This window comes from Egretta garzetta, unplaced genomic scaffold (genome assembly GCF_000687185.1).
Source record: "Egretta garzetta isolate BGI_Z169 unplaced genomic scaffold, ASM68718v1 scaffold11, whole genome shotgun sequence".
Classification (NCBI taxonomy): Eukaryota; Metazoa; Chordata; class Aves; order Pelecaniformes; family Ardeidae; genus Egretta; species Egretta garzetta.
Genome location: NW_009258621.1, coordinates 319,577 through 343,167, shown reverse-complemented (window position 1 = coordinate 343,167; position 23,591 = coordinate 319,577). Strand labels below are relative to the sequence as shown.

At 46.2% G+C, this 23,591-nt stretch overlaps 1 protein-coding gene and 1 long non-coding RNA gene across 2 annotated transcripts in view; both read right to left on the bottom strand.

The window, feature by feature from the left end:
• Positions 1-10,629: 10,629 nt before the first annotated feature.
• On the bottom strand, positions 10,630-19,897 carry LOC118453306. Its single transcript, XR_004843227.1, has 3 exons — positions 17,408-19,897; positions 14,379-14,505; positions 10,630-13,286 (listed from the first exon to the last, which is right to left on the bottom strand). It is a non-coding gene; the product is annotated as an uncharacterized LOC118453306 (long non-coding RNA).
• Positions 19,898-20,338: 441 nt separating this feature from the next.
• Positions 20,339-23,591, bottom strand: part of LOC104134586 (histone H3.3) — a 4,644-nt gene continuing 1,391 nt past the window's right edge. The window contains exon 2 of the mRNA XM_035903642.1: positions 20,339-20,978. Coding sequence (XP_035759535.1) covers positions 20,850-20,978 — 129 coding nt within the window. The 3' untranslated portion in view covers positions 20,339-20,849. The remainder of the gene's footprint in view (positions 20,979-23,591) is intronic.

The following is a 23,591-nucleotide window of genomic DNA, read 5'->3' as shown; positions in this document are numbered from 1 at the left end:
GCCCAAGGAGAAGTGCCCAGTGGTGCTAAAGGTTAATTTGAGACACCGAGGGACCCCAGTTTTTCAATGCTTTTTATTTTTTGGCTCACTAAGGCATAGTGCTTATCATGCAAGTCAGGTCGAGTGGGGCAGGCTGCTGCCAAAAACCAGTGGTGGTGGGAAAACGTTGGCCACAGCCCTTTGTTTGTGTCTCCAGACTCACTACACCTACCTGGACGCTTGGGGGGGTTTCTAGAGCACCAGCTAGTCCAGAAAGTTATTTTAAGACTTTTTTTTTTTTTTTTTTTTAGTTGACCATTTAATCCCAAACAAAGGAAACCAGAGGAAAAGCCACAATGCTGTCAGAAAAGGACAGGATTTTGGCAGCGCTCACAGCGTGCCACCTCCCGTTATTTGTGGGAATAAAGCCATTTAGCCAGGCTGAGAGGAAAAAGGAGTCGGGCCCTCAGCCTGCACCCAAACCCACCCCGTTCCCCTCCACCCAAAGGGGAGGACATTTTGCAGAGCGAGGACCACCCTGGTCTCCGTGAGGGACAGAGCAGCCTGGCTGAAAGCCGCCGTGCTTCGCCAGGGACAGCCGCACTGGTGCCTGGGCATACCCGCTATGTATAGCTATATAGGTGTAGAGCTATAACACCAGCTATGGAAAAAACAGCCCTTTCCATCTTTTCTAAAGTAGAAATGGCCAGATATGGACCAAAACAAGTAAGCACAAGGCTGTCCGAGCCGGCAGCGCACGAGCCCAGCTGAGGGAGGCGAGCAGGAAAAGAAATAGGAAGCGGAGACAAAGAATTTCCGCGACATCCCCCAAAACCACTTCCCGCACGCGGGGAGCCAGGCAACATTTACTGGAGAGATGCCCAGGCTGGGCTGAGCAGGGCCAGGGCCCCAGATAGCCTCCGGGGAAATAGATTAAAGCACAGGGAAATAGATGGAAACTCACAGCCCACATCCACGGTAAAACCCCTACCTGACAGGTCAAGAGCCCTGGATTTGGGGATGGCAAACACATACGTGCTACCCCCTAGAAAACAGGTGGGGCAAGCTTTCCAGGACCCGTATCTACATCCCACACCCAGCAGCAAAACCCCTCCCAACAGCCTGGTAAGGAGTCAGCCACCAGCAACGCCACCCGTCCTCTCCGAGCCCGTGGGGACCCTCATTTTGACACCCTCCCGCTTTGCTCCAGGAGGAAACCAGAGAGGCGGTTTACTTCTGGATTGAGAAATACCATGCATGGGTAAATAACTCGGCCCCAACCCAAGGGACAGAAAGGCTGGAGCCCAGGAGATGCTTTTTAATTGCTTGCAGTAAGCTGGGAGGAGCTGGCGGCCGCCCAGTGCCAATCCCCGCATCCAACAGCACCGGCTGACATTTCACATGCCCCAAAAGCACTGCTGGCCAAGGCACAGGTTTCGGGCAAATTGTAGGTAGGGTTTTTCCTTCTTCCATGGAAATTTTTGGATTTACCTGTGCTGTTAGGAAGCAGCGATGCCCGGCACATTGATTTCCTGGCCCCGCAGCCCCTGTTTGCTGCGGGCAGGGCCTGGCATTACAAATATTTGAGCATTACGTGTTGTAAAGGGGTGCTGTCAGAGCACTTTTTTGAGAGCTTCTGTTTAGTACATGTATGAAAAGCTGTGACTAGGGTTTTTTTTTATTTTATTAAATTTATGCTCGTTTTATGGGCTATTCCTTTTGAGTGTCTCCTGTTTCGTGTGGCTGGCGAGGCCCTGCTCAAGGCTGCCTAATTAAAGATTTCATCGGGGTTTGTTAAATAAGCCTGTTCCTATCAGACTCTCTAACTTTTTTTTTTTTAGTTTATTCCTGGTTTTCACCAGCTTCCGACCAACCAGGTTTGTTCACTCGGGACCCTTACATTTCGCTCGTGGCTGAATGCATTGAACACCAGTCTGATATTGGGAGCATCCCTCACACGCAGGGTGGGACCAGCTGCCGTCGTCAAAGATGGCGGGACACGGCATGAAATTTTGACATGGGATTACACCTTTTTTTTTTTTCCCTACTGATCTGTTTGACAGTAGATGGTTAATGCCTGCACACGAATGCGCTTCATTAGACAGCTCATTTGTTAAATATGCTCGTACGTGTGATTTCTCCTGTCCCTATACGTGTGACAAGGGAAGCTGACGAATCTATGGGAATTATTTAAATCACCCACATCCCACACCTAAGACTTAAATATCCTGACAGGCAAAGAAGCGTTAATACCTACAACTTCCTGGCCTTATTCCAGTGTCGCTACTGTACACCAAAATATTAATAAGCCCTAGGGCAATAATGGTTAATGTTTTAGCTAGTTAAAAAGGGGGCTTTTTAAGCATTAATTTGTCAGGAAGATGACAAGATTATGCGCATCGTCAGAAAACTAGCTCATTAAAACTGCCGTCACGCAAATACTTGGCCATGCCTTACTGTAATAGCATAAAGCAAGGAGGCTGCTCTTGATGGCAACTTACTGCAGCGTTGCAGCAGGAGGGGCTCACATTCGCGGCTTAGCGAACGTATGGCGAGAGGGTGGGATCTTCGGTAAAAATCTAGGCTCAACTGAGAGAGATGGCATTTCAGCTGCTTGCTTTTTGCTCAACCTATTGGCCAGGACATGCCAGCTGTGAGCTGCCAAGATTTGTTCCCTTCTGAATGTTCCCCTTTTCCTTCACTCAATGAATAGCAAGGATGATCAACATGTTTAAGTCCTGTTTCTAAGTATAAAGATGCGATTGACCCCAGATGTATGAATCCTGGCTAGCATATAGCCCCCCCCACATTACCCCTAAGGCACCCAGCCATGCATACAAGTGATCCAAGAAGAGGTGAACCGCAACTGGAAGTCCCCCCCCAGGCTTTACCCCATGACCGAAGGATACCTCAAGGTTTCAGCTGTAAGAATAACCTCCAAGGGTTTATTTTAAACCTTTATTGTTGTAATATATAATGCCCTGATACTGGGTTTGCACAGATTTTCAGCAAGCAGCACATTGCACTCTGCTTACACACTGTGCACCCAAGGAATACATTTATTTTTGAAGAAGCACAGGCTGCATCTTTAGTGCTCAGTGAAAGGGTTCCGAGGTCCTCGGGGAAAAGAAATCTTGAAATGTGAACTTTTTTCGCTCTGCTACATTCCCCTTGCTTGTGTGCGAGGAAGAGGAGAAGCCTGACACAGCAGCTACATGAAGACTTGGCAGGTGCCGCAACTTGGATGCCTGTCACACGGAGAGGACCTAACTCTGCTACTGGTCCCAGTGGCACTGGATGGGAGGGAAGCTGGGAGCACTTCCCTGCTTGGTCATTTGAGGGGAGAGTCGGGCGTTTACTGTTTTTAAATAAAACTGAAAGTCACCCTTTCCACTCCCCTTCTGAGTTGCCAGGACCATCAGCAGGGTCTCTGGTGCTCTCCACAGATGCACTGGGGCTGGGATGGGAAGGAGACGGGCTGCCCCGGCGCCAGCCAGGTGCCCTGGCTGCTCCATCTCTCCCTGAGATCCACGTTGTCAGGAGGGTTTGGCACAGGGCAGCACCTGCCACCAGGCAGGTGCTGATTGCCTTTGCTTGATGAGGGCAGCAAAAATGTTCCTTGACCACCAGGAATGCTGAGTCTCCAAGGAGAGACTCGTGGCTGGGCTCCCCATGGGGCACCGCAACCTGGTGACAGAGTGATTGTCCCAGGAGGGCAAATCTGAATAAACGGTGGGTTTATCTGCATGGCTGCAGAGTCGGGTCCTGGGAGGGCTGTCCAGGACCACATGATATGCACCCAAGCCGCCCCACACACCCATCTCCTGCATTCTCATGTGGCCCCATTGCCGCTGCCCTCCCCTCTGTGCCCAGCATCCCACCTCCTCCCAAAGCATCCTCACCAGATCCCTCTGGTCACATTCACGTGCCCAACAACCCCTGCCCTACCCAGTGGCTGCCGCCGGCACTGGGATGCTGGGATGTTGGCATGATTGACTGCCTGGTTTTGCGAAGAGCTGTTCAGTACCCAGGAGGAAAAAAAGAGGGGGGAGTGAATCACGGTGAAAAATATGACAGCGGTGAAGTGATGTTATAGCCACAACACCTGGTTATTAAGGAGAGGCAGCGAGAGGTAACATTTTATAGGACCAATTTATAGTGTTGGGAAAAGAGGCTTACGGGCACAGGCACCCACTCGCAGGCGAATGTATGTGCTTCCTCTTGAGCAACATCCATTAAAGGGATGAATTTGGATGGGATGGTGAGGAGCAGCAGCAGAAAATCCTAAAATAGACACGACAATGCTTCTTTCTGTCTGGCTCGTGCAGGAGTTTCTGCTGCTCCTCTAGCAACTTGCCCAAGGAGAGGGTTTTTTTCCCTTCAACTCTGTAGCCCTCTCCATCCCAAAGCTGGTCCAACGTGATGGGATAAGGCTGCAGAGCCATCCCTGCGGTCCAGCTCAGCACTCTGCTGTCATTTCTGGAAGCTTTATACAAATAATACCCCCCTTGCACAACTGCTGTGCTTCGCACCTCCCCGCGTCAGCCTTTGCGTTGCATGTGTAAAGCAATGTGAATGCGTGTTCCAGGGATGATCATAGCAGGAAATTTCACAGCCCAGGGGGTAGGAAAATGCTGAGGAAAAACCCAAATCATGAGGCAGGGAAATTAGGAGGGGTGATAGGTGCTAAAATCTGACTTAGGAAGTCAGGCAGACAACTGAGCAAGCAAACATAGATGGAAGAAAATGAAAGACCGTGTTCATCTCGTCTCCGAAATCCTGTCCTTTTACATAGACAACTTCTGCCGCAGGAGGGAGGTGGGATGGGGAAGGGGCTGAGAAGGCAGGAGATAAGCAGCACAGTGCAACTGGAGGTCCCTAAAGGGGAACAACGAGTGCTGGGGTGACATGCAGCTTTCCTTTCCTTGTCTCACTGAGCTTTGTAGTTTATTCTACATTTTCTTTTAAACTCTGGTTGAATATCCATGAATTCCGGCCCGTCCCTTGCAGCTGCCATCAATCCTGGCCCATCAGGACCTGCCGCCCCCGACCCAGCATGCAGCAACACCTCGGCCGTGCTCCGGCACGAAAGACTTGGCGTGCTCCCTGCTGTGCTTGGGTAAGCCAAATATTCTTTCCTTTGATTTGTTTCAGACTTACCAGCCATAAACCTCAGCCTCTGGCCTCCTGTTTTCATTCAATGAGACCGGCTCAGAGGAAGGAAGGGATTCCAGCTTTCACGGTGCCAGGCAGCTTCAGCACATCTGCTGAGCAAACACCCTCGGTTTCTCCCCCTGCTACCCAAAATTACCTCCCCATTCCTCCACCTCCTCTTTTGCAGCCCCAGTTGCTGGTTCCTCCAGATGAATGATCAGCACTGGGTGCTCTGCTAAAGCTGCTTTGGCCCTTGCAATCCTATGGTGCCTGGCATCACGGCAGCTGGAGCTCAGCCAGGAGGGTGCTGGGATGGCTGCTGCCCTCAGGGGTGCTACCAAAGGGGCGAGCGCCTGTGAAAACCTCCCCCTGGGCTCAAGGTATTCCACACTTTTGGAAATGGAGCCCTGTGGTCTGTTAAACCGCTTTTTTCCCCGTGCACAGGCATCCTATTACCTCTCTGAACTGACTCTGCACCCCAGGCAGCTTTCCTCCCAGGTGAGTCCTTTACCCCCAGGTAAAGGGGTAAAGGACTTTTTTGCCTTATTTCTAAAAGAAGACAAAACTGCCCAAAATGCCCCCATGCACACCGCACAGCCAACTTCAACTCCTCCCTAAATTCCTCAGTATCACTGCCCCCAGAAAAGAAGCATAACAGGCAGGAGCAACTTCCAACTACTTTAGCAAGGTAATCAACGAAAACGGGTGGTGGGTTTTTTTCCTCTTTTCCTTCTTCCTCAACTTGTAAAATGTTTATTCTTTTCCAAAACGCAGAGATGCAGGAAGAAGTGGAAGCAGAGCGAGCCGTTGCCTCCTTCGACGGGGTCCAAATTCAGTCCCTTACACGCAGTGAAGCTGCGTAGCCTCGTTGGCTGGATCCAGTGGCACTGTTCCACATGGATGTAGGACTAAGGAGAAACTTTAGTATAGGCGAAACCTTTTATTCTGGGGGGAAGTTGAAGCATTTACGCAAAACAGCTTCCACCATTGTCACCACAACTGATGGTCTTTGATTTTTTTTTCAGCAGCCAAGCGGAGGAAACCAGCCCGGTGACCATCGCTGCCACAGCGTCCTGTGAAACGCAGATGCTTTGCCTGGTGCAGCCCCCCGATGGCCTTTGCTACCAGCATCCCATTGCGGTGGCCATTGTGCCGCTGCTGAAAGGAAATTTTTCCTTATGTAGCAGGCAGATTAAAGCGGTTCTGCTCAGTGATGGATTTATTCTGGAACAGCTTGAAAATGGCACCGCTGCCCTTCCATTTTCTGCCACAAAATACTCAGAACTTAACAGCGCTGTTGCACGGATGCTCTGCTCTCCAGATAGCTATTGGCTACAATTTTGAGCGCTGTCTTTCTTCTACCTATGTAGATATCATTTGTGCAGTTAAAGCTGCTTAAATAGGAACATGAGCATTTTTTTTAACAACTGTTTGCATAGATGAAGGCGGGGAGGGGCGATGAACCCGGCAAGGGGAAGACTGACCTCTTTTCTGGAGCACAGGGCTGGGCAGTGCTCCTCACCCTTCAGGTGAAACAGAGCAAGCCCCATCATCCTAACTGTCCAGCCCAGGTAGGGTGGTATTTATAGTCTCCCCAATTAACTAAAGCACACTTAACACATTAACTAGCTCTTGCTTTGTGCCAGAAAAGCATAATAATAGCATGCCTAATAATAACATGCCTAGAAAAAAATATTAATAACGCTTACGAAATCCCTCTGTCAATGGGACATTTCCCCGTTGCTGCTGCCCATGGGTGAGGGCCAAGGTGGCTGGGTGGATGCGAAAACAGGACTAAGAGCCAAGATGGCTCAGCTCATGCTTAGGGCTGCATTTCTACCACAGAGATGCTGTGCAACCTTGGAGAATAACAACAATAACAGATAGTAAGTCTTTCATTCAGGGAAGTTATGAAAAATTGAGCTGTTTCTGTAGGAAATAAAGGAGAGCAGCTCGAAGGAGACTTAAAGCGGTCAGTGAAGTTGTGACATAGCCCAATTACCCCCAAGCTTCCAGCATGTTCTTCCAGCATTTCTTCAGTGGCTCTAAAGCATCCTTTTAGCCCTTTCCATCTCTGCATCTGGAGCCAGCTCCACACACGCTCAAATATCCTGGGAGGTAGCATCCCTGCAATCCAGCCAGCGGCTCACGGACAGCTGCTAACGCCAAATTTGCAGCCTGGCATCGCAAACGCAGAAGGTTTGCAAGGGCATCATTGGCTGTTAGGGAGGAGAAGAAAAAAAAAATCATCCTCTTCTCCTTCCTTTTCTTTTCTGCCTGCCTGAAATGAGGTCTAGATGCTGAACATCTGCTTAACGTACCAGTCAAGCAGAGACATGCTCTCCTCGTTGTTTATTGCAGAGCCACGGTCACAGAAAGCCTAGTTTTGATGTATAGCCTGGAGACATGCACGTGGCTCTGGCTTCCCAGACGGAGCCGCAGTGGGGCAGGAAAAGGAAAGAAGCAGTAAGGGATGCAGGGTACAGCACCTTGCCAGCTGGGGTTAGCCTCTCTCTTCCAAAATCAAAGCCTGGCACCACTGAGGTACGAGGAGACTCACCGGTCACAGCAGAGGTACGGTAACAGTCAGCAGTGCTAATGTCATTTAGCAAAGTGTAGTGATAAATAGAGAGTAAACGGCCCATTGCATGCTAATTTACCGTGAGAATCAATTAACTGTAGTTAAAAAATATATTTTTAATGTCATAATCTTCAGCCGGCGCTGGCAGATTGCAGTCACAAAGTGGAGCCAAAATACTCAGCCAAAGATATTGGTTCCTCATAAAAAGACCCACATTTCGGCTCCCAATGTCGGCACCGCGCAGCCCTGTACCCAACGGGGACACGGGAACTGATGGGGGTGACACTGAGGACAGGTCTAATGCCGAAAGAACGTTATGACACTTTATTAAATAAAATATGCTTACTTAGCTGCCTTTAAATAAGGTGGGTGTATTTCCCACTGTTTGAATCTGTTCAGCAATGTAGCAGTATCATTATTAACACCTAGGCTAGCATTTAAAGCAGCAGGGAGCTCAGCGACGTCGCTGAAAGCAGATTTCCATCAGCAAGAGCGCGCTCCTCTCCAAGCTGCCCAGGAGAGACCTCCCCGACTGTCCCATCTGAATCCCTGCTCTGCCTACGGTGGACCATCTATTCCAGTGTTCACAGGACCTGTAATAAGAGGAGGATGCATTTTGGAGGCTAAAGCCTTCATCTCCAGGGTAAATCTCACATAGCAGTTGGTGGCTCTTTGGAGCATCTTGCAAACAGTAACAGCCCTCCCAGCACTGCTGCTAAGGCATAAAAGCAGAAATCTTGTTTTTAGGAGAGAAGAGGGAAGCCCAGAAGTGATGTTACTTGCTCAAAGTCGTTGAGAAAGTCATTCTCTGGGCAAGACTGGGAAGGCAAAGCCTGCTCCCGGGCTCCCAGGGAGGGTTCGGGTGTCTGCCTCCCTGTCACTGACCCCATCCAAGGGCAGCTCTTCCCCAGTCCTCATCTGCCTGTTGGCCTCTCTGCCACACTTCTGCTCCACCCCATGCTTTGTTGTACTTGATTCTAGGATTATCTGATACAGAAACGCTTCCAACATGCTCCTCCCCAACCCATGAAGCACTCCTCACAACCCTGGTGCTGTACAAGTACGGATGGGTAGAGGCTTGTTTAATTTTAGTTTGGCTGCCTTCACGCCAAAGCTACAGCTCAGCATCTTCCGAAGTTTCACCCAGGAGCTGAGGTTTGGCACCATGGTCCAGCAGCTCCCAGCACCCATGGGATCTAGCAGCAGGTACCATGTGAATCTTCACAATATTAAAAGCAGCATCATCTCAGGACCAATGTATCATAATTAAACCAACTGGAGAAACTATTAGTACCGGGCTACATCCTGAGGACAACAGCAGCACCGTGGTGCTAAATAAAGGCAGTTCTACAGGGTGCCAAATGGCTTACTGTGGACCTTGTCTGTTCCCTCTTCACCTTGCTTAAGGCAAGCTCCAGACGGTGTCCAATATTTCTCCCTCCTGGCAGAGCCTTGCCTAAGCTGTTCTCGGGAAGAACACTACTACGGCTGCAGTAGGGAGAGAGGTATTGAGAAAAATGAGAAACACTGATGCAAAACAGGATTTTGGAACTCAGGAATGGCAAACATGGTCCACACCGTCCCTCCCACCCTATTTCCCAGTACCCAGTAGGTGACATTTTGATACTGTGCAAACCACGGGTGTTCTTGCCTTGGTCTCCTGCAGTCGTTGCAGGCATGAGACCTCCATGGGCCATTCCCTTGGCCGGCCCACAGGACTATTGAGAAGGTCATTTTAACTTGGTGGGGTGTACTTTTCCAGAAGCCCAGAACTAAAACACTTCTCGTATCACCATCGACCATTTTTCATGTGACAAAGATCCCTCGCACAGGGCTACCGGCTTAAACTAACAGCACCGCCTTCCCCTCATGTGTATGGGGCAGGGATGTGGAGTCAGAAGGAGAAATGACATCTGCTGGCACGAGCTCCAGCCTGGGGACGGATACACATATTCCTCAAGCTAGAAGAGGAAAGCACAGGTAGCTCTCCTGGTCCCCAACTGGAGCCATCTACATCCATCTGGCTGTAAAAACCACAACCACCCAACAAAACCGTTGCTGGCATGAGGAGAAACCACATCTTGCATGACACCAAATCAACCCAGGAGCCTGCTGAAGCTGGACACTTGCCCTGTCCACCGGCTTTACTGCCCATTCCCCACCTGACATGCACCCCGCCTCTGCAAGCTGGAACCTGAGGCGCACACCTCGACCCTGAGCTGCTCTGCAGAGCCCGTGCTGGAATCTCAATAGGGTGGCAGGTCGTTAGAGAAATGAAACGAGACTTCCAGTACCCAATGAAAGATACCCAAGAAAGACATCATCCATAGGACTGCATTGCATCTGCCTCAAAATGGCAAAGGCAGCTCCTGGCGGAGGCGAGGAGAGGGAAGGAGAGGAGAGCAGGTAGGAGAGGGAGAGAAATCACAGTTTCCTGCCGGGCAGCACATCGCACCCCCTAAGGAAAGTGCCTGGGCTGGCCCCTGGTGGCTGTGGCCTGGGTAATAGCGATGAGCTCCATGGTTTTGTTAGTGCCATTTTAATAGCTGTACTTCTGTAGAAACCTCTCTTCTTTCTGAAGAATACACTTAACTTTTGCTGCTGCTTAAAACAAAACAAAAAAAAAAATGCAGAAAAGGCAACGTTAACAAGTAAACCTAAGGCAACCTACCTTTACCAACCCTCCAGGAAGAAAAAAAGATATATAGATATATAAAGCTAGCAGCAGCCTTCCATCATAGTACTTGATTCCTCTCACTTTGTGGCTTTGGTATGAGGTTGAGGAAATGTTTTTTAATATGCTTAAATATATATTTATAATAAATAATATATTATATATAATTAATAATGTATTATTTATTATACTTACAGTAAATAATGTAGATTCTTATTTAAGCATATAAAAAAAGCATCTGCCCAACCTCATACTGAAATCAGAAGGTGATGGGACCCGAGTACTGCGAGGGAAGGATGCTGCCAGCTTCCGAGGACACGGCCTTAGCCAGCCAAGCTGCTGCAGCAGAAATAAGCTACGGCTTCCCTGCCACACGAGAGGCCAGGAACAGGGTGGATGGGAGGGAGGCGAGGGGGTCTGTGCGTGGGGAAAGATGCACCCGTGGCTCCTGGCAGGCAGGGTGTGCAGCACTATTTCTCTTCTGTGGCAGGCAGGGAGCAGCGAGGCTGCTGGCAGAGGGGCAGGGTGCTCCAGCAGGGGAGGGAAGAAGCTTTGTAGGGAGAATGCAATGATGCCCTTCTTATTCCTAGGAAAAGCTCACAAGCCATATTGACACAGAGCCTAGGACAGGATTTGAGTGCCCCAGATCTCCCCGCATTTGGGGACACAAGCTCATTGCTCTCTGTGCCAGGAGCGTGTGCCCTGCCCGTACAACAGCCGGGCGGGAGTGGGGTGGGAGCAGCTTCAGCACCAAGGAGCCAAGGTCAACAGCCCTCCGGTATTAGCATTGTATTTTACAGGAGCTCCTGTAGTTGAGGCAACTGAGGCCAGGGGGATGAATTCAGCGGAACCGGAGCAGCCCCCCATCAGCATGGTGGGGAACAGATGTGTTTCTATGGAGCTGTTAGGCCCCAGCTCCACGATGCTCGTGGGTGCACTATAACCGCTATCTGCAGCCCCAGCCAGATTTTTTTATGTTACAGAGAGCGGTTGCTTGTGCTAGCAATAGCCACCACGGCTTCAAAATAGGTTACTGCGCTGTTGTCAACTTGAACGCTACCCTATTAGTGTTTATTTTATTAATTTATTGAATAAACACGAGCGAGGTTAGGTGCTGTCTGTGCGGCTTTGGCTTCTTTTTTCCACAGCATTCAAAGCAATTACTTTCATGAAAGCAAATGGTCCATTTAGTTGGAGAATCTATAAGGCAGAAATGAGATCAGATTCCTGAACAGATGTGCCCTCCTCTAGAGGGATTCGGTGTCTGCGAGGCTTCAAGCTGACATCAGACAGAAAACATCTCCCAACTTCACTAGGTCTGAGCTGCGCAGCGTAGCTGGCAGTTTTATCAAAGAACCGGCTCTGTCACTTCAAAACAAGGGCAAGTACCCATCAATTTAAAGCATTTTGTGTACCAGGGAATGGAAGGGAGGGAGGATGACTTTGTCATGGGGATGGCTCCACCAAAACAACCTACCCCCAATTGAGTAAAAGAAAACGAGCCCCTCTTCCTCAACAACTCAAGCAAAGAAAAAGGCTTTTGCTCTTTTTCCCCACACCTAGGCCTGAAGAGAGGGGACAACTATTGCAGGTCCACACACCATGTAAATGTTTTCCCTTGGTTGGTGCTACGTGTCTCGGGAAACACCTGAGCTCCCCACCCAGCCCAGTCCCAGACTAAGTCTGTGGCAAGGCACAACTCCCCACTGTCAGTTCAGCGACTACTACGAGGGCCAGCACGGCTCACCACTGCTCAGGTCTCCCCCTGGGAATACGGCAGAGCCCTGCTGGCACAACTGACCTCGACTGTGCCAGTTAAGGCAGGACGGAGCGTGCATCCACGGCAGGATCTTCTCAGACCAACACCCTGGACTTCCCCTGTCACTCACGCCTGCCTGGTGAAGTCCCGGCTTTCACCCTGCCCTCCTGGGAGGGTAGCACAGGGATTAGTCCAGAAATCCCTATGCTCCGTACGCCTACCCAGGCCAGCCCAGCTGCAGAGGTTCCCCCCTCCTCCATGCATTTTCTCTGGCCCCTGCTCACAGATGAAAGGAGGCAGAAAGGAAAAGCCATCATCCACCCGCCCGCGGAGGCGGCCTCTCCGGGCAAAGCACACTGGCAAGCCAGCATATGGATGCTCATGTCGCTGCTGCCAACTCCCTACCTGCTCCGCGGCTAAGCCGAAGCCTGAGGTCTCAGGGCTATGCATGCCTCAGCCTGGCAACTCTCCCGTGCCCCAAATTAGCAGGCATGGAGACTGTTTGAAGTCACTCCAGCCCTTAGATGTAGGGACACACAGCTCCTCAGCGGTAACTGGTCCCGGGGATGCGCCCAGCTGGGACGCCCATCCTGCCATCCACAATTCCTGCTCGTGCTCCTTCACGGCCGGCATCCATGCCCATGTGTTCACCTGGCAGCCTTCCCACCCACGGGCAGCTTGACAGGGACTCAGCTGCCAGGCAATGATGCATTTAGGCAGGAGGCCTGAGCAGGACTGTAAATATCATTTCTTCGGCCTTCCTCCTCCTCCACCTCCATTAGAGGGGAAAGAACAGAGCATCTCCCGCCTGCTGGCTGCCGCATCGTCTCAGCCTGTCCTCTCCGCAAAGCGGTCGGCAAGGTAAAGGCAGGAGGGATAATTATACTCCTCACCAACTTCAACAGATGCCAAGGAAAACTCAAAAGTAGCTGAACTTGCAAAATCTCTCACAAATCTAGGTTGGCAGGAGAGGGGATCAACCAGCCCAATTATTCACAAGCAAAAGGTGGTGGGGGCAAACGCAAGGGTTAACTTTTACCACTGAGGCATATGGAATTAGCTGACAGTCACTGCAGGACATACGTGCAATAGATCCTTTCCAGTTGGGTTTTACCTGGGATACTTCCACGAAACAGCATCTACATAAACACAAACATCACGCAATGAGGAGGTGAGGATAGGCTCTTGTCAAGGGAGGCAGACAAGAATGCTCGGTCCTAACACCAACAGCAGACACAAGCCGTTTCCAGAGCCATCAGGATTTTTTTTTTCTTTTTCAGGCTTTTTTTTTTTTTTCCCCCTGCAATCTTTCTGATTTCACAGGAGCTTCTAGTAACATAAAGCACTCCTGCTGTTAGAGATCCTGCTGTGTGTAATGGCATGCCTAGACGAGGAGATGAGGGGGATGCTGTTGGCAGGGGACAATACAGCAGAGAATACGTGCGCACGTCTGAAACCACAAGCTACGTGTAAGCCTACAAATATGTTATCAAGAGAGATGGACAGAAATCCAGGCTTATTTCCCACTCAAGAGCGACTACGAAGCTGACTTGGAGAGCACACGCTGTACCTGCCTTTGACCCCAACCTCATCTTTTGTGGGACCTTACCCAAGTGTCTGGGTCTTCAGCGTTACTGCTGCAAAGGGGCAGCAAGCATCACCATCAAGGAAAAAGCAGAAAGCTGCAACGGAGAGCATGCCTAAGCCTCAGATTTTTGCAGCCATTTCTCGTAATTAGACAATACTCTTCATTTTAAATAAATCATTTCTTCTGTATTTATTTAGTTGTGATCACGTAACAGGTAATATTCCCAGGGGTGACAGGCAGGAGGCAGCCCAAAAAGCCTCTCACACTTACAATTCATGCTGTCCTTCCCCATTTATTCAGAAGTATTCCGTCACTGCCAGGCATACACAGAAAATTCTCGGGTAAAGAAAAGGTGGTACCTATCTCCTACAAGGATCAGATTGGTTGTTGTTGGGGTTTTTTGGGGTGATTTTGAAATGTACTATTATGATTTAAAATTTTATTAAAACCCCCATGCATGGGCCAAGAAGATGGGAAGGGGTGGTGTGAATCAGAAGAAAACCAGATGTAACAGCAGGACCGCACCCAGAAACCAGCTTTCCATGCAGAAAGTCCCTCTGAAATAGATCCCAGCTTCTGTCCAGTGAGAAGTGAGAAAGCCAGCTGCAAGGGCAAGAGAAGAAAAAAAAAGACACATCCTTACCTGTGTGTCCCTCCTCGGTCCTACTTCTCCATTTGTAGCCCCCGAGATGCCACCAACTCCTCTCATCTGGAGCAGATACTCGGCCACACACCAAGAACTCTTCGGGCCCAAGTTACTTTATTCTCATCTGGGCAGGAGGGGAGGGATGCGCCTTGAGTAACAGTCGTCCAGCGATATGAGACCAGGCAATAAGCGGGGTCTGATCCCCAACCAGGCAATCACTGCTGGAAATACAGCCCTCGAAAGAGGGCTCATGCTATGCTGAGGCACTCTTCCAGAACATATGTAAAAAGTAATAAATTCTTATAGTTTCTGAGGGTTTTTTGAGAGCGATTTCTTGCCTTAACTATGTAACAGTAGCTCTCCCGAACAGAAGCCAGACAGTCCCTTCGCGTTCCCCAGAGATGTTTTTGGTGCACACACTTGTCTTTTATAGGGAGTCTTTAGCCTCTGCTGCATGCACTGCTAAGCATCCTATGTTTTAAATTCAAAAAGACAGCATGAACTGGCTTAGGTACCATCTGATGAAATTCAGTAGCTTACATTAAGCAGATCAGCCTATGCAGTCCTAACAGCCCCTTTTTAATTCTACTATTGATAGATGCAGTGTTTTTCACACACTGAGCTAGGGTTTTTTGACATTGTATTATCCAGGTCAGAAGATAACAAAGCCTCCTCAGATTAAAAAAAAATCAAAACAAAACAAACATAAACAGAGGCTTTTTGTTTAGCAAAATACTTGCCTGTTTGTAGGCAAACCTGCCATAAACAAGACTGCAACATCCACTTAGTGCAAAAAAAAAAATAAAAATCTCATCTCTGAGGATGACTCATATACGGTGATGGGAAAAATACACAAGTAAAAGCTGAACAAACAGCTCCCCAATATCAACAGGGTGATCCGGACCAGGGAAACACCCTCCTGAGACACTAGAATTCCTCCTCTGAATTCAAACCTTTGAAGCCAAGTTATATGAAAAGTGTTTTTAACTCCTTACTTATTATGAAGACCAAGGAAAGTTGTATGTGTTTGCTTGCGATAGTAAGAAAGGTTGCAGGAAGCAATGCAATCAACATCTTGCCTGTACTTCACTAAACCTTGAATTTAAAATTCAGCTCCAGAAGATAAACTGAAGTAACCCATCACGGAGTCTCAAGAGAGGCAAGCACAGCAGGAAAAGCTGGTGTTTGAACGGTAGCACAGGCCTAAGTTTGGATTAAGCGTATTGTGAAACCGAACCTAAACTGTACGCTGCTAGGGAAATGGACAGTCCTACTCTCCTGCCTGCTCTACGGCTTCAGATCAAGCAGCTACGCCAAGTAAAATTATTTAGCTAATTGACCAAAAACAGTGGCACGGGAAATACGTGTGTGAGAGACACTGCTTTCAGTCACATCAAGAAGTGGATTCAAATCACTAAGTGGTCACGAAACCCCATGAAAGCCAGAGGGCAAGAATGCACGGCCCAGGACAGTAATCCCAAATTACAAAACGCACCCCAAAAATTCACAGGTGAAAGAGACTGTTAAGCGAGCAGCTGTTTTAACAGAATTAGTTGCGCTTACTCTCCTTCCTGAACAAGGTGGCTTTACTAATTTCAAGTAGGTGCTACAACCTGTCATATAGCAGGCACTAACGAACCTGGTCCCCAGGCAGCGGCATCACCTAATAGCTCCTGCCAGATGGGATACAGGGCTGGATGAACCCAGCTTGGTGACACAGCCCTTTAACATAGCTACACTAATACTAATTACTTTATATTCAGCAAGTTACTTTTCTAAACAAAATCCAAAACGCTGGGTTTAAGCTCCATGTTAATCAAGCTCTCAAGAATGACCAGTTGAATTTGATACAGCCGCTCAAGAGAGACTGATCTCAAGCCTGAGGTTATTTCCCAGTCCACTTCATTTTTGGCTTGGGTAGGCAAGCTTGTTTTTTGTGTTGCTAATACAAAGCATCCAACTTAAAAAACCTAAGGTTTTGTATTTATTCTTGAGAAAACAGCAAATAAATACAGCTGTTAACATAGAAATCTAAAATGAAGACCTAAAAATCAGCTTATTGCATACATGTTATAAAAGACTTCATGGAATAATTCAGAAATTGAAACGTGGGCATACACGCAACGAAATGCCTTAAGCAGATGTTCAACCTTTGAATACGTTCTTCCCTAACAAGTAAGGGGCCATGTCATGTCCATCCCTCCGCAGTTAAACTCCTCCCCAGGAGGACATCCGCATGACCACGACTTGTTTCTAGTATTCAAAATCTCAGTTGCAACTGAATTGCCCAGGAAAAAACAGAATTGCTATGGGGAGGGGGGGGGAAGCAGACTATTTTAAGAACTGAAGTTTAGCCTACTTTTTTTTTTTTAACGCAAAAGAGGAACCCGAAGCCACTTCTTTCACAGAATAAGAATGCTTTAAACCAGTATTTCATCTCTCTTGCATGTAAACCGTAAGGTTTTTTTTGCAGATAATGCAGCATGTGTGACTCAAGAAATTTCTTTTTTCTGTCACCGTTAAATTAGCCCACATTCAAGCTTGATGGTATTCCCTTTCCCTGCAACTCCCAAACACCACAAGTTAATAGTAATTTACATTTTTAAACATTACAATTCCTTCAACACATGGCAACTGTAGATACCAAGAAGCTTGTAAGACTTTAAACGGTGTTTGCATAACTGGCTGAGGAAAAGTGTGCTTCTCTGGAAAAACAAAAAAAACCCACCAAAACCCAACCCCCTCAAAAAACCAAACCCTGAAGTTATTTTAAATCCATTAATACTTGTTTGACAATAGTTTTCTCAAAAATTATCTCACGCAACAAGCAGGCATATACTGTTCTGAGAGGGCCGCCCCTTGTTTTATCAAAAGAACATTTAGGACACCCAAGAGCACCAGAACATTTCAGTGGATTATCACCGTGTAGGTCAGCTAACTCCCTGCACAACTCATTTTCCCACCCACCAGCTCCAGAGGAAGCAGCCCAGGCAATGGAGAGTAAGACGAAGAGCTGCAATACCTACCTGGTACATGCCTGCAGGCTTTGGACTTCTTTTTAGGTGATGCCCAAACCTGCATACGCAGGCAGCCAACAGGGCCACCAGCAGCTATCGCTCACCCCAAATGAGACACGTGGCAATATGTGAAATGAGGAAATGGCATTGATCAGAAAACACAATCCTTCAGTTATTTTCAAACGACATCATGGCATGTAACTGGATCAGAACCATTTTGTCTGCCCCTCCTTTTCACCCCAAATTGCAGGAACCTGTAATCCTGAAGTGACCGAAGGAAGGGAGCACCAGCATCGCAACATCAGCAGCTTCAAACTTCACTCTAAGTAACACGCTGCACCCTACAGTCTCCAACGATCCACAGGGACCCTAACTGTCGTTCTCAAGCTCTGTGCAGTCCTCCTGTCCCTCCACCACTTTCCAAAAAGGCTTTTGAAGGAATGCTACTACACAAGCAAAAAAAGCTGATTAAACAGGAACTGTAGATGGTCTTGTTCCTCCTCTGCAGCTTTTTGTATTAACACCAGTCCCCACCTTTTTGTTTTGCTCTTTCTGTACTGCAGACCATGTCTTTGAGAGACTCCCAGGTACAAGTGGATTATCAGCTCTGGATGAGTTATGCCAACAGTACTTACATAGATAGTTTTCTTCTTCAGCTTTCCACTGAAAAATGTAACCCCAAATAACTAAACTCTCAGCATTAAAAAAACAAAAAAAACAAAAAAAAAAACAAACTAACCCAAACCACACAATGTCACCTTTTGTACTCCCTCCCTCAACATTAAACAGCATCAACTAGAAGATCCATCTAACATTGGACCGACACCTGACCATTCTGGCAAAACACTAATTTAAAAAAAAGCAGTTCTTACTGAAAGCTGATGATAAAATTGCTTTTATTTTCATGCTGCTGCACATTAAAGACAAAAATATAGCGTGCTCGGCACAGGGGGTGAGAAAGCTAGAGATTAAGTAATTTGTTCAGCAATTCAGTGGAAATATCTGTTAATGAAAATCCATCAGACTTGGAAAAACAAACGAGGAGCAGAGAGGTGGTGCCCTAAGATTCCTCAGGAATAAAACCAAGATTGCACTCTGTATCAATACAGACACAGACAGCTCATCGCTAACAGGATTCCCACGGTGTCTCCAAGACCACAACCATGGTAAGCAATACGCTCAAAGAGGCAAAAGTTTATCCCCAAGCTGTAGGTGTAGCACTGCACGCCTAAACGTCGTCAACTGCATAGACTCCTGACCCCTTCATCTTCCATTATGAATTCTTCTGCCTTGAACAGTTTAACTGCATTTTCATGGTATTCCTCACCCTAATTCTCTCTTCTAAAAGAATGTGTTATTTCACTGCAGTACCAAAATCCCTAGATTTGGTTTTCTAATATAGCTAAGAAAGAAAAAATTAAGTTCCTTTATCAATACTTCAGTTCCAGGTTATTAAAAAAAAAAATAAACCAGCCTAATTACCTTCTTGTGTAGGTGGTTACAGCATTGTTGACTGATGCATGAAACAAAATCCTGAAGTACAGGGCAAAACAAGTAGTTAATTATATTGAAACTCATTTATAGCAAGTTTAACAGTGTTGTTGCCAAGCAGACAGAAGTGACATCTCAAATCAGCTAAGTCTCAGTTGATCACCTTTTGTATTTCTGTGGTTCTGGATGCTCCAAGACAAGTCGTCTTTAATTTTTAGTTGACAGCTACGAACTGCTTGGCATCAAAAGGATGTGATCACATTTTGCCTAGCATTAGTTTTCTCTGTGACAAGCTACTCCATTTAAATAGACTTTACTCTGCACAACCCTGGCAGACAGCATTCATTACTAGAGCTGAGCGAGTTATGAATAATGTGATGTATTCTATAATTTTTGGCTCTCTGCTTGAGATACCAAAGCAGATAATACATCTCTATTAATCCTCTTTGGAAATCTTCAGACAAATTCACTCATGTGTTTAGAGCTCACTTAGTCCCTCTCGAAAGAAGTTAGCAGCAAATAAGCTCTGTAGGGGTCTTAGCATAGAGGGGAAATCTGTTCACTGCCTGTGTTATTTTCTTCTCTGCAACTCATTTTGTTATCTGCAAGAGCTATCAAAAAGTACACCACGTAACTCATTTCCAGACTGGTCCATCAGAATCCTTAACCAAGTTCCAAGTGGAAAATTAAAACAAAGTTTTTACAGAAAATAATTTCAGCAGTAAATTTTTTCACAGGAACTTTCACCAGCAATTGGGCAGGGAATATAAAAAACCCCAGGAAGTTTCAAATATGTGCTCCTGCCTAAAGTACTGCTTCTATGAAGTACAGTAACTAACAAAAACAGTACAAGTGTCTTTTTGACCAGAGCATACAAACTGAAACTAATCACATGTGGACTAAGCTCTCAAACATGCTAGAGGGTGTGACTGAAACAGAAAGGTAGTCAACCAAAAAGTGAACACACCTACAAACCAAGAAACCATGTAGTAGAGTGCAAAAGGGTTTAAAAAAAAAAAAAAACCCAAACAAACCAAAACACACCAAAAATGCCCCAAACCACCACACCCCACCACTTTTATCATACTAACAAACCATGACAATCAGAAATTCTCCCAAATTCAGCATTAAGTCGAGTAAGAAAGGAACCTAAACAGCAATAAAATTGCTTTTTTCTTAGCACTAGAGCTCAATCCAGCTCTAGGCTCTACCCAGTAATACACTCACCAAACTTGTTTTCACATGGAGTGGACAAAAATTTTACCTTCTTAAAAAAACCCTCCAATATACACTACTTCAGCCCCAGTAGTATCCCCGGTGTTTGTTTCCTACATCTGCTATTAAGTATTTAAGTCATATATGGAAGAGAAAAAGGGAAGGGAAAGCTGATTATTTTTTAATCAAGCATAACCCACATTTAATATTTAAAAATAGAGACTAAAAGCAAGCATCATTTAATGTATTTTAATAGCAAACTTACAGGAACAGCACAGAAGACAGACAACATTAAAAACATGTACTTGCATGTAGGACAACTCAGTTAGAAAAGTATAGTGAATGGATGGAATCTACTGTATGATAAAAATGCTACAAACACCATTTAGTTGCCATTGGTAAGAAATTTACTTGTTTAAAAAAATCCAAATGCTGGCATTGTCCAGAAAAATTTGACAGTTTTATTTATATTTTTTTTTTATAAAGTTGAATTTTGAAACTTGTTCACTGAAACTTTTTTTTTGACCACATCGATGTTTTATGTCCCCTCATTTATATTAAAAATCCACACACAAATGAAAATGGAAAAAAACTTGCCAATATCCAATTCTGTCCCCTATTTTTCCATTTGCAACCATATACTTAGGTACCTTTTAACCCCATGGAAAAAATATCTAACGTTCATTACTACCAATAACAGGAAGAAGATTTTGCTTCGAGAATGACAAACCCATCAGAGTGAAGTTTAGGCACGCTCTCCACGTATGCGGCGTGCTAGCTGGATATCTTTTGGCATGATTGTGACACGTTTGGCATGGATAGCACACAGGTTGGTATCTTCAAACAGGCCAACCAAGTAAGCTTCACTTGCCTCCTAGTGAAGAAGAAAAGAGTCAAGAGCACTTTCAGTCTTTGAGCAGTAGGATAATAAATAAATAACAACACAAAGTACAATGTAACATGGCATTAAGTTTAGGCTTCTATCTTTATTACGTGCAAACATCAAAAGTTTTAGATCCTCAAAAAATAAAAACCTCCGTTTTCTTATAAACCACCAAATAACATTTTACGTCCAAGTTGCATTATGTTGCCATTTGGTGAAGACACCCTCCAGAACAGGACTGAACCAATGTTCTGACAGGACTCTCACGAGATAAGGGGTTATCTTATCAAAAGGTTAGTTTGCTTAGGAACTTCTCTTTTTAAAGGCTGGGTTACGCTATTCAAATGACTCGTCTGTAGCCTCTTCCAAAGTAAGAGCTATTGAGCATCAAGTGAAATTGGCAGGTGCTAAGGAAAAGAAGATCAGGTATTCCTTCACAACACCCAGTTTGGGCATGCAGCTCCTTGCCATAGGATACTGAAGAGGTGGCTTTATTCAAAAGCCACAAATTAACAGAAGAAAAAAAAAACTTACTGAGAATTATTACATAAAAGATGACACCACCTTTGACTCAGGAGCTCCTTGAGTCTCCAAAACGAGGACAGCAGTCTGAGAATCAGACACTTGTCCTATTCCTATGCTTCCTGCCTGCCTGAGCAGCCCCAGTCTATTTGGGGCACACACCACAGCCCCCCACACCCCCAGATCATGGAAGGTTCTCACCTCACTCCTGTGAGAATCACAGGGTGAGCACTTGGGAGGGCAGAGGACAAGCCCTATCCCAGGAAAACCACAACCCTGACCACAGCGTTTTCTCTGTAACTGAACCACTCCGGGCAGGTTTTTGGGTTAGACTGACGGCTGTGCTGGACCCAGTTATGCTTCTGGCTCATGTTAAGTTAGCAGATACTAAACCCCAGCACAGCAATGGTAACTATTTACACATTTTTGGGTTGATAGAGAATTCTAACACCTAACAACCTCCTAGAAAGCATCTCGGCATGCCAACATCAGACTGGCACATGGACCAGGATGCAGCGCACGGTTGGGATGAGAAGGCAGGAATGATGGGGCTCGCTTACAGAAAGGAGGTTGAGGTCCACCATTCTAGAATACATTGCAAGAGAACAGCTTGTGCAAACCATTTCGTTACCAGGAACTAGAAAATCAACTTATTAAGTTCAAAGTTCCCGTTTAAAAAACATGGAGCTTTTAAAACAAAGAAAGAAAAACATTTACTACAGCAGATGAGGACTGTAGTGTTAGTAAGGCATTTCATATCCAGCAGGATATGGCTACCCTAAGTTCCCCTAACACAGTTTTGCTAAATCACTGCATGAAAAGTTAAGAGATGTCACCAAATAAGCCACGCTGGCACAAACAACGTGGTACACTAAAGGGGTTAAAACTTTCGGAGGTTGTCTCTTGTGGGATTTTTTTTTTGTTTGGGTTTTTTTTGGTCTTGTATTTTTCTACAAGTATGGAAGCAGGAAGCACTAGGAATACTACACAAACAAGTTCTATACCACCAACTCCTTAATGCAAAACCAGCCTTCTGAAAATGTATTAACTACTGACTAAATTTTAATAAGCCGTTCCTGATAAAAAGACACATAGGTAACCTCAGGAGTTAAGAACTACCACATTTGCTCACAGCAGTGAAGACAGAACAACTAAAAGCAAAAGCTGCAACTTTGCAAATGCACCTAACCAGGTGCTCAAGCCTACAGCATCTCACGGCATATGTTTATGGTCCTCATCAAGTGGAAGCCATTAATCAGAAAAAGACCATTTTGCTTGGATATCAGATATTTTACAATTACAGATAGATTCTGGAACAATCTTTTAACAGCTAAAAGAACCGTGAAGACCTATCTTTTACCAGGAGCGTATTTCTATGATGAGAGGGAAACGTTCCCGTGACAAGGAGATGGCCTCAGAGCTTTGATGCAGGAATTCAGGGCAGAAAGAGCAATCAGTATTTCACCCTCAATATACTCTAAATAAGTTATTAGACTAATATATTAAAAAAAAAATGTATGTGTTTAGCATCAACTACATCATACAAGAGTACTTATTTCCCTATACATGTTTAGGTGTGGCTTATTGAGCTGTCTTTCTCTATAGAACACCCGAGGATATCAAGACCTCCATTTGTACATGCTAAAACAAGCTTTACAGGACAACGCTTTTCTCACAAAGCGTGCATCTTTCAAAGGCAAAGCTTCTAGCAAAGATCAAGGATGGAGGAAACAGATTTATCTCAGGTGCCTTAGTAAGATGCACTGTTCTGTCAAGTGCAACTGCTTGAAGGGTGGGGGCTATAGAACACCCGAGGATATCAAGACCTCCATTTGTACATGCTAAAACAAGCTTTACAGGACAACGCTTTTCTCACAAAGCGTGCATCTTTCAAAGGCAAAGCTTCTAGCAAAGATCAAGGATGGAGGAAACAGATTTATCTCAGGTGCCTTAGTAAGATGCACTGTTCTGTCAAGTGCAACTGCTTGAAGGGTGGGGGCTATTAACCAACAAAAACAAACAAAAAAGCATATGATTCCCCCCCCCCTCCCGCCCAGCGAGGGATCGTTTTTAAAGGTAGAT